Source organism: Ranitomeya imitator, chromosome 8 (genome assembly GCF_032444005.1).
Source record: "Ranitomeya imitator isolate aRanImi1 chromosome 8, aRanImi1.pri, whole genome shotgun sequence".
Taxonomy (NCBI): domain Eukaryota; kingdom Metazoa; phylum Chordata; class Amphibia; order Anura; family Dendrobatidae; genus Ranitomeya; species Ranitomeya imitator.
In genome coordinates this window covers 7,345,539-7,357,598 of record NC_091289.1, presented here as the reverse complement: position 1 = coordinate 7,357,598, position 12,060 = coordinate 7,345,539, and the positions used below count along the sequence as shown (strand labels likewise).

Genomic DNA, 12,060 nt, shown 5'->3' with positions numbered 1-12,060 from the left:
AAAACTGCCCCATAAGCACAAGAATATAACTACTATAATACTGCCCCTATGTACAAGAATATAACTACTATAATACTGCTCCGATGTACAAGAATATAACTACTATAATACTGCTCCGATGTACAAGAATATAACTACTATAATACTGCCCCCTATGTACAAGAATATAACTGCTATAATACTGCTCCTATGTACAAGAATATCACTACTATAATACTGCCCCTATGTACAAGAATATAACTACTATAATACTGCTCCTATGTACAAGAATATCACTACTATAATACTGCCCCTATGTACAAGAATATAACTACTATAATACTGCTCCTATGTACAAGAATATAACTACTATAATACTACCCCTATGTACAAGAATATAACTACTATAATACTGCCCCTATGTACAAGAATATAACTATTATAATACTGCCCCTATGTACAAGAATAGAACTACTATAATACTACCCCTATGTAAAGGAATATAACTACTATAATACTGCTCCTATGTACAAGAATATAACTACTATAATACTGCTCCTATGTACAAGAATATCACTACTATAATACTGCCCCTATGTACAGGAATATAACTATTATAATACTGCTCCTATGTACAAGAATATCACTACTATAATACTGCTCCTATGTACAAGAATATAACTGCTATAATACTGCTCGGATGTACAAGAATATTACTACTATAATACTGCCCCCTATGTACAAGAATATCACTACTATAATACTGCTCCTATGTACAAGAATATAACTACTATAATACTGCTCCTATGTACAAGAATATCACTACTATAATACTGCCCCTATGTACAGGAATATAACTACTATAATACTGCTCCTATGTACAAGAATATCACTACTATAATACTACCCCTATGTAAAGGAATATAACTACTATAATACTACCCCTATGTACAAGAATATAACTACTATAATACTGCTCCTATGTACAAGAATATAACTACTATAATACTGCCCCTATGTACAAGAATATAACTACTATAATACTGCCCCTATGTACAAGAATATAACTACTATAATACTGCTCCTATGTACAAGAATATAACTACTATAATACTGCTCCTATGTACAAGAATATAACTACTATAATACTGCTCCAATGTACAAGAATATAACTACTATAATACTGCCCCTATGTACAAGAATATAACTACTATAATACTACCCCTATGTACAAGAATATAACTACTATAATACTACCCCTATGTAAAGGAATATAACTACTATAATACTGCTCCTATGTACAAGAATATAACTACTATAATACTGCTCCTATGTACAAGAATATCACTACTATAATACTGCCCCTATGTACAGGAATATAACTATTATAATACTGCTCCTATGTACAAGAATATCACTACTATAATACTACCCCTATGTAAAGGAATATAACTACTATAATACTGCCCCTATGTACAAGAATAGAACTACTATAATACTACCCCTATGTAAAGGAATATAACTACTATAATACTGCTCCTATGTACAAGAATATAACTACTATAATACTGCCCCTATGTACAGGAATATAACTACTATAATACTGCTCCTATGTACAAGAATATCACTACTATAATACTGCCCCTATGTACAGGAATATAACTATTATAATACTGCTCCTATGTACAAGAATATCACTACTATAATACTACCCCTATGTAAAGGAATATAACTACTATAATACTGCCCCTATGTACAAGAATAGAACTACTATAATACTACCCCTATGTAAAGGAATATAACTACTATAATACTGCTCCTATGTACAAGAATATAACTACTATAATACTGCTCCTATGTACAAGAATATCACTACTATAATACTGCCCCTATGTACAGGAATATAACTACTATAATACTGCTCCTATGTACAAGAATATAACTACTATAATACTGCTCCTATGTACAAGAATATCACTACTATAATACTGGTCCTATGTACAAGAATATAACTACTATAATACTGCTCCTATGTACAAGAATATCACTACTATAATACTACCCCTATGTTAAGGAATATAACTACTATAATACTGCCCCCTATGTACAAGAATATAACTGCTATAATACTGCTCCTATGTACAAGAATATCACTACTATAATACTGCCCCTATGTACAAGAATATAACTACTATAATACTGCTCCTATGTACAAGAATATCACTACTATAATACTGCTCCTATGTACAAGAATATAACTACTATAATATTGCCCCCTATGTACAAGAATATAACTACTATAATATTGCCCCCTATGTACAAGAATATAACTACTATAATACTGCCCTTATGTACAGGAATATAACTACTATAATACTGCCCTTATGTACAGGAATATAACTACTATAATACTGCCCGTATGTACAAGAATATAACTACTATAATACTGCCCCTATGTACAAGAATATAACTACTACAATACTGCCCCTATGTACAAGAATATAACTACTATAATACTGCCCCTATGTACAGGAATATAACTACTATAATACTGCCCCTATGTACAAGAATATAACTACTACAATACTGCTCCTATGTACAAGAATATAACTACTATAATACTGCCCCTATGTACAAGAATATAACTACTATAATACTGCCCCTATGTACAGGAATATAACTACTATAATACTGCCCCTATGTACAAGAATATAACTACTATAATACTGCTCCTATGTACAAGAATATAACTACTATAATACTGCCCTTATGTACAGGAATATAACTACTATAATACTGCCCTTATGTACAGGAATATAACTACTATAATACTGCCCTTATGTACAAGAATATAACTACTATAATACTGCCCCTATGTACAAGAATATAACTACTACAATACTGCCCCTATGTACAAGAATATAACTACTATAATACTGCCCCTATGTACAGGAATATAACTACTATAATACTGCCCCTATGTACAAGAATATAACTACTACAATACTGCTCCTATGTACAAGAATATAACTACTATAATACTGCCCCTATGTACAAGAATATAACTACTATAATACTGCCCCTATGTACAGGAATATAACTACTATAATACTGCCCCTATGTACAAGAATATAACTACTATAATACTGCTCCTATGTACAAGAATATAACTACTATAATACTGCCCTTATGTACAGGAATATAACTACTATAATACTGCCCTTATGTACAGGAATATAACTACTATAATACTGCCCGTATGTACAAGAATATAACTACTATAATACTGCCCCTATGTACAAGAATATAACTACTATAATACTGCTCCTATGTACAAGAATATAACTACTATAATACTGCCCATATGTACAAGAATATAACTACTATAATACTGCCCCTATGTACCAGAATATAACTACTATAATACTGCCCGTATGTACAAGAATATAACTACTATAATACTGCTCTGATATACTCATTGGTACTGTGCATTTCTCTTGTACACAGGGTTATTGTCTTGCACATTTTGGAGCCATTGTTGCACCTCTTGAATGTTTTGTGTCTCGGCTGACTATCGCTCCCGCACCGTGTGCACATGGATTAGGGTCTCTGTCCCCCGCCCTTCTATGAATTGACCACACATGTCCATGTAGACATCTTCCTGTGCAGCCATTAGTATCCAGACTCCTCCAGTGGCTGCAGGACTGGGAAGGTCCCGGGGACAGTGCCCACTGGGGAGTGTGGAGTAAGAGGAGTGGGTGCTCAGTGAGGGGGGTGATGATTTGCTGACATTGTGCATAGTTGCTGCTGCTGAACTCCTGCCAGTCACGTCTCATTCCAGGAAGCCAGGATACATTTAGCCTCAGGCTTCACATGAAAGCAACATTCGGAAGCCTGACTGTGTCAACATGCTCAGGGTGACAGGGAGGTGACACTGTCAAAACAAGTGAAGGGGAACTGAGCTGTCTGCCTGACATCAAAGTGCCAAGAGCTGGCAGCCCCACACCTTCCCTTAACCCCTCCCCTGTTGGGTTCACCAGAAAGGACCTATTGTTACCTGCACCTGGAGCAGTGAGTCACACACCTTGCGTACTTGTCACGCTGACCCTGGGAGAGTGGCGGGAGGGGGTGGCTGGTTGGACCCGGGCCACCGTTACCTTGTTAGACACGGACTTCCTTGGTCAAGCCTCTACATTGTGAAACATTAAAGGCAACAACATTTCAACAAATAAAGTTTTTATTTATTTATTTATTTTTTTCAAAAATATTTATTATACTTAACATTTTCCCCTTGAAGCCCAGAAACTGGCGAGAGTCTGGAGGGAGGAAACAAAACGAATATCTTCTATTATAAAGTGCAGGTTTCTGGAGCCGCCAACTCCATCCTGTACGGCGAGTGAAGCAAGGGCCGGCAGGTCGGATCCTGGGGGCCGAAAACATTTATAAAGCCCCTTCAAGTTCAGTGCTGCAAGCAAGGTTCTGTAAAACTTGCTTAAACTGGGAGGCGAGTAAGTATTGATTTCCGATGCCTCAGCTGCTGCAGAACTCCAAGCCTAGATAATCTCAGTTACCAGGCTGAGCATGAATGGAGATGAACGTCCACAATGCTGGGGGGGGTGCCCTCACTTATTATGGGGGCGCAGGCCTTTTCAATGTCTCCTAGTTCTGCCATATATGGTGCAATAAGCGCTTTTTGCCCCATCTTGTAATTCCACAGCGTTGGTCAAGACACTGTCTTCTGCTCCGGTTGGACATCCCCTCAGTAAATCCCGGTCACTAAAGGGTCCTCTGCACACAGACATTGACACCTTCTTCAGGAGCCTCATGCTGGTGGGTCCCAGTCTCTTTTGCAGAGTCTTATACTGGTGGGTCCCAGTCTCTTTTGCAGTCTTATACTGGTGGGTCCCAGTCTCTTTTGCAGTCTTATACTGGTGGGTTCCAGTCTCTTTTGCAGTCTTATACTGGTGGGTCCCAGTCTCTTTTGCAGTCTTATACTGGTGGGTCCCAGTCTCTTTTGCAGTCTTATACTGGTGGGTCCCAGTCTCTTTTGCAGAGTCTTATACTGGTCTCTTTTGCAGAGTCTTATACTCATGTGTCCCAGTCTCTTTTGTAGAGTCTTGCATTAATGGATTCCAGTTTCTCTTGCATAGTCTTATACTGGTGGGTCCCAGTATATAGTAGTACAAAGTTTTTTTTCCTCCTCTCTCCTCAGTCTTTGGGGTCTGCACCTACTGCGGGTACCTGTTTAAGTGCTTGTAATAAGGCAGAAGAATCCATGGATGCCATTTCTGGGGAGTGAACTTGTGGGACACTATCTTGGCTCAGCAGTCCAGACTGGGATAAGCTGGGATATAACATAGGCATAGATCCCGGGTACCAACATTTTTCCAACATGGGCAGATAGGCAGAGGGTGTAGGGGGTATCAAATAAAAGGGGAAACAAAAAGGTGGATGAGTAGAGTAAGACCCTACTGGAGCAAAGTCACTGCTGCCAAATCTGAGATCATCATCTGCAATCTCCAGCCTGAGCCTCTTTTTTGGAATTTCCTCACGTTCCTGCTTGATGACCCGGTCTAATATTGGGGACATTACGGCGTCTTCCTTAATGACACCCCGTCGTTCCAGACTAGAGTCTACTTTATCCACTTCTCCTCCGTAGCCACTGTCAGTGTCCGTGTCTGTACCGCTCTGCTCTCCGGATTGCAGGGGGGCAGCGCGTCGAATAACAGGGACGCAGTTGGTGGCCTGAGGCTTAGGACTGGGTTTTTCGTCCAGTTTGGATACTTTAGAGGGACTGTGGCTGAGATCGGAGGCCACGCGATGGAGGTGAGCGACAAGTTCACATTTCTCTCCTCCTTGTAAGAATCTCAGAGCTTCTTCTGCACAAACCTGGAAACCGGAGCGAAACATCTCCTCGCCTGAGGCTTTGCTGCTCAAGGATGAACCACCTGGTAAATGGAGACATCAGATATTAAAATTTAAGAATAAAATCCCTAAATGGCACCATGACCCTTCTGCAAAGAGTGAAGGTTTAGCCCCAATTGGGGAATATGGTTCCAACATCTGCAGCTGGTAGCTACACCTGGGCAAAGCTCTGAGGTCCAGGTACCAGCTGGAGCAGACTGGTGTAGGACGAGAAGAGATACTGACCCTTCTGTAGAGTGAGGATCTGCTGCTGCTGCTGCTCAATTAGGTTGGATAAGGACTGCACATGTTTCAGGGTCAGTTCCAGCACCACAGCTTTCTCCAGATGTCCCAGCGTCTGTAGAAAGAAGAGATCAGGTCAACAACCAACGTCTCCAAGAGAAAGAGACACAACTACATCAGTCCACAACTCATCCCAAGAAGGTTCGCGATCAGACCATGTCTGACTACAGGACTGCCATTAAATTGTATTTTCTCCCTGCATAGACCCTCTTAGTAAAAGGCCACCACTACCTCTCCTACAGAGGTAGTCACACGGCTTTCCTGGACTTCTGAATTCAAAATTTGACTAGATGAGGGAGAATTTAAGCCAACCAGTCATTCAAGGGTCTGGAAAAGCTGGTGGACAAGCCTTGTATCATCTGCAATGGTCACCATATTGGTTGTCAACAAGTCCTAGTGGTCTCGGAAATGGGTTTGTATAACTTGATGGGAAGGGATGACTCTTAGTTTAGTTGTGGAAGACCTTTTAAGAGTCCAGCTCCTCAAGGGCTGGATGAAGACGATGTCCCTTCAATGGTCTTCCCTAGCAGAGGAATATGTAAGGGGCAGTTGCAAGCTAATGGAGCCAGGATGGAAAGTTGTTGCATTGGATCTCGTGAGGTCCGCTCTAAGGATAATGCACTGATTAGATCATCCGCAGCCACTAGGCACAAGGCGGCCTGAGTTTCATAACTGCAGGAGCCCACCCAAAGCATGGTGGTCACAAGGCTGCGCTGCACATCCCGTGATTGTCACATGCGCCGGCCGTGAATGCATGTGATGCTGCCATTAGACAAACCTTTATAATTCTACAAAATCCTAAATCAACAACATAGCCACAGTCTGGAGTCCTATTGGCGTGGCGCCATCACTCACCGTAAGTTTGAGGTGCTCCGGCAGAAGGTCTTTGAGTTGGGAAATACATTCATTAATCCGGTCTCGTCTTTTCTTCTCAATAAGTCGGTGAGGGAGCTTGTAAGTTTCCTGCTAAGAAAACAGATTATGCATATCACACCAATGTAGGACAGAGGTAGGCAGACTGGCGCGCAGAGTGCCCCCTAGTGTTCAGACTGGGGCATTGTACAGAACGCTACATGTGATGGTACACGTGAGGCTCTAATCACACACACCCCACAAGGAACATGCAGACAAACGTGCAGACTGGCTGCACCGTGGAGGGAGCTGGTACACCGTGTACAGACTCAATATTCGCCAGACACCATAAAACATAGCAAGCCATAAAAACCCACTGGACTGATAGATAAAAAACTTCAGCCCCCACTCACATCGTCAAATGCCAGAAGTTCCACACAGGCACAATGTAACAAAACCTCACACATACACAGCAGCAGGCACAATGGAAATTACACACTTTAGACAATAACTAGAGTTGGAAAAGTTGTAGAAAAGTTCTCACCTTTCCCTCCTCACATCGCTTCACACCTTTTCTGCTTTTGAAGACTGGATACATATGTGCAAAATCCATCCTACAAGGAGACAGAAAAGGGCTGGAGTCAAGAAAATGGAAAACTGCAACAATGCGGTCAATAAAATATGAAATTAGAATGTGACATTAATGAGTTAGAATGTGACACTTATCAGCTGGACATTGTATATGATGATGAAAGTTACAAATAGATGAAAGTTATTAAATATTATTACAGTCCTGCTAATATCTGCACCATGTGTCATTACAGATATATTAAGCGCTGCGGAATATGTTGGCGCTATATAAATAAAATTATTATTATTACAGATCCTGTACAGCCCTTCTAGATTGCTAAAGGGCATAACTGGAAAATCCGACAAACTTACAAGATATATAATAACTATATGGATTGTTCTTAATATCACTCCTATAGTTGCTGGTGCATCACATTGCTACAATGTAACATCGCCGGATCCCATACAGATTGCTACAATGTAACATCGCCGGATCCCATACAGATTGCTGCAGTGTAACATCGCCGGATCCCATACAGATTGCTACAATGTAACATCGCCGGATCCCATACAGATTGCTACAATGTAACATCGCCGGATCCCATACAGATTGCTACAATGTAACATCGCCGGATCCCATACAGATGGCTACAATGTAACATCGCCGGATCCCATATAGATTGCTACAATGTAACATCGCCGGATCCCATACAGATGGCTACAATGTAACATCGCCGGATCCCATACAGATGGCTACAATGTAACATCGCCAGATCCCATACAGATTGCTACAATGTAACATCGCCGGATCCCATACAGATTGCTACAATGTAACATCGCCGGATCCCATACAGATTGCTACAATGTAACATCGCCGGATCCCATACAGATTGCTGCAATGTAACATCGCCGGATCCCATACAGATTGCTACAATGTAACATCGCCGGATCCCATACAGATTGCTACAATGTAACATCGCCGGATCCCAGATTGCTGCAATGTAACATCGCCGGATCCCATACAGATTGCTACAATGTAACATCGCCGGATCCCATACAGATTGCTGCAATGTAACATCGCCGGATCCCATACAGATTGCTACAATGTAACATCGCCGGATCCCATACAGATTGCTACAATGTAACATCGCCGGATCCCAGATTGCTGCAATGTAACATCGCCAGATCCCATACAGATTGCTACAATGTAACATCGCCGGATCCCATACAGATTGCTGCAATGTAACATCGCCGGATCCCATACAGATTGCTACAATGTAACATCGCCGGATCCCATACAGATTGCTACAATGTAACATCGCCGGATCCCATATAGATGGCTACAATGTAACATCGCCAGATCCCATACAGATGGCTACAATGTAACATCGCCGGATCCCATATAGATGGCTACAATGTAACATCGCCGGATCCCGTACAGGGAAATCCCACAGCCTGCCAGACATTGCTTCCATGACACTCGCAGAATCCAATATTATAAGGGACTTTCACATCCAATAGTTGCCGCCAGGAATCGCTGGACATTATACGACCCTTATAGATTGCAGCATGTTATCAGAAGACGACGGGTTTCTCCTAGATCTTTTCTTCGTGTCCGGAGCTCTGGATTTACAATGATTTATCAGGGAGACCCCAGATTTCGGCTGCAGGTTGGATCCCACAGAACTCATTGCCTCTTACTTGTTGGACACATTTCTTGCTATAACTCCAGATTGTAGACAGAGAACTTACCCAGACAAGGAGCCAGATCTTTCCAGACAGGCAGGCGGAGGCTGAGCACTGGGCATTCTCTCCATGCCACTTAGATCCACAGAGGTGCAGTGCTGGGCACAGAGTCCATACAGTGGGGCTGTGGGCACAGGTGAGGCTGGCAGGGTCAGCAGGGTCTGCTCCTCTGCAGGGATATGCTGCTGTTAGGAGCTCCAGCTTCTGGTTAAATGGATGGGAGGGGATGCAGAGTGCTGATTGGTGGGGGCAGTGGTGGTGTGTCCCTCCCTGTGACAGCAGCACGCCCCGTGCCAGGACAGCCAGCTGCTGCCTCTGTGCTGTCATATGGGCTCACGTGCTGCTCAATGCTGCATCTGTCCCAGGGAGGAGGAGGACAGGGGTGTGGAGGAGAACTGCCTGCTGCACGCTCACTGACACAGGACTGCCAGGGGACACCATGTAACTGCAAATACAGCTGCTGCTGCCCTGGGTACAAACCTGCCCACTGCAGGGGCACCCACTACCTGATAATCACCAGGAATGCTGGAAACAACAAGAATATGTCAATATACAAAGTGTAAAAAAAAATAATTATATTTTATAATAACTAAAAACAAAGTAAGCACAATAAAGATAAATAATAATACTAATAATCACAACAAAAATAAAGAAAATGTAAAAAATAAGAATAGCAATTCTACTAATAAAATAGATGTACTTATAAGAAAAAAAAAGATACAATTTATATTTATAATAATAATAAATGTAAAAAAAACCCTTAATATTGAACTATTGCATTAAAGAGATAAAATAATAAATGTAACAAATTTTATAAGGGATGAAATAGCACTGTGGCTGCGTTGACATTAGCGCACATCCTCTCCTCCGAGAGTTTGATCCGTATCTGGTGCGGAGAAGATGGAGAAGAAGTTTTCTCCATCTTGTCCATTGTGCGAGTCTGGAGATGTCAGACTGCACTCACAGGTCATCAGAGTGCAGCCCGAGGTTTTCCACACTCGTAGACCTGAATGGGCGAGTGACATGTGGAGCAAATCGCACAATGCAAACACTTTTTTGACATGTCGCATCAGCATGAGAAAAAAAATGTGCCGATCTGCACTGCCCCATAGAATGGCGCTGGTCCGAGTGCTGTCCCATAAAACTTCACATAGCACTCTGCAATATCATCCAAGTGCGGTCCAACTTTTTCCATGGACTCATTGACTTACATAGTGAAGTGCAATCCAAATATTGGATCAAACTCGGGCATGCAGCGATTTTGTCCTCACACAGGTGCGGCCCCATAGAATAACATTGGACAGCGTGCGATCAGTCGTCTGCAGCTGACCTAAGGCCCCTTTCACACTTCAGTTGTTTGGCGTCAGTCTAAAACCGCCATTTTCCTCAAATAACGGATCCGTCAATTTTTTTTGACGGATCCGTTATTTTCCCATAGACTTGCATTAGCGACGGATTGTGACGGATGGTCGTCCGTTCCATCCGCCATGCGACGGATCCGTCGAAATTTGGCGGACGTTTTCTGAAAATAGACGGACATTGAAACGTTTTTTGTCAACGCCGAAATGGCGGATCGCGACGGATCCGTCGCGTCCGCCATTCCATAGAATGGCCGCCTATGGGCGATGGATCCGCCGCAACCGTTTTTTCGGCGGATCCGTCGCCCCAATCCGTTTTTTCAATTGCGCATGCTCCAAAAAGTAGATACTTTTCCCAGACAACCCCCAAGTAACGGATCCGTCAAAAAAAACGGATCAGTTAGAACCGTTTTCTCAACAATTGTGACGGATCCGTCAATCCGTCACTATGTCGGTAGTGACTGACGCCAAACAACTGAAGTGTGAAAGAGGCCTAAGGCGGGGGGAGTACAGATCAGGAGACCCTCGGCCAATCCATGTATTGGGGTCAGCCTTATGACCATGCAACAGGGATGTGTGAATTTGGTCTAATAAAATGGATGTAATAAAAAAATAATGATAAATATCAACACTATTATTAACAAAAAAAGAAATCCTCAACACCATAAAAGTAAAATCTATGTGACGATGCCGGAAATCTAGGCTAGGGGATAATAAGGAAGAAAGAACATAACAATAAGCCGCCACAATGGCTCCTGGAATCATCTGCTGCTACATGTGCTGGTCCAGCCCCGGTCACAGGCCGCTCCCGGCTCAGCCCTAGGACGCAGTCACGGGTACAGCATGAGCTCTGCAGTCACACGGAGGACACGGTCACATTTTTGGGACATGGGAGGGAAAAAAAAAAGCAATAAACAGAAGAAGAGGGAAAAGCAGGGCGGAAACTAATCCAATAATCCGACACAAACAAGTCCAGGAATAATGCGCCGATTGTGAGCGCATGGCGGGTGCACTTATGTAATGTGGACCGGGGTCACAGAGCACGTAGGTTCACGGATAGTCAGGGTGATGGTCTCCAAAGCTGTACCTATGGACAGGAACATTCCTTTAATTTGGCAACAATGGGAATTTAAAAAGGGATTGTACAGGAAAAGCTCCAGGCTGCATTCTGTTTAATTCTACCGAGTTGCAATACCAGACAAAACCCATGGTCAGGAGGAGGCGCTGTGCATGAAAAAGCCATGATCTTGTTTTTTTTTTTTTAAATCCATGCCGGATTATTCTATATAAACACTAAGGCTGGTTTCACATTTGCGTTTTTTTGGGTGCGTTTTTGCGGTAAAAAACG

The 12,060-nt window shown here is 42.2% G+C and overlaps 1 protein-coding gene across 2 annotated transcripts; it reads right to left on the bottom strand.

The window, feature by feature from the left end:
- Positions 1–4,208: 4,208 nt before the first annotated feature.
- On the bottom strand, positions 4,209–9,553 carry BHLHE40 (basic helix-loop-helix family member e40). Of its 2 annotated transcripts, none has more exons than XM_069736184.1 (5): positions 9,361–9,553; positions 7,583–7,652; positions 7,042–7,149; positions 6,130–6,241; positions 4,209–5,927 (listed from the first exon to the last, which is right to left on the bottom strand). In XM_069736184.1, exons 1-5 carry the CDS (start codon positions 9,423–9,425, stop codon positions 5,188–5,190), a joined length of 1,095 nt encoding a protein of 364 aa, XP_069592285.1. In that variant the 5' UTR covers positions 9,426–9,553; the 3' UTR covers positions 4,209–5,187. The 2 variants fall into 2 exon arrangements, with proteins under 2 accessions (XP_069592285.1, XP_069592284.1); XM_069736183.1 differs by having other exon boundaries at positions 5,044–5,927; positions 7,042–7,152.
- Between the last annotated feature and the right edge of the window lie 2,507 nt (positions 9,554–12,060).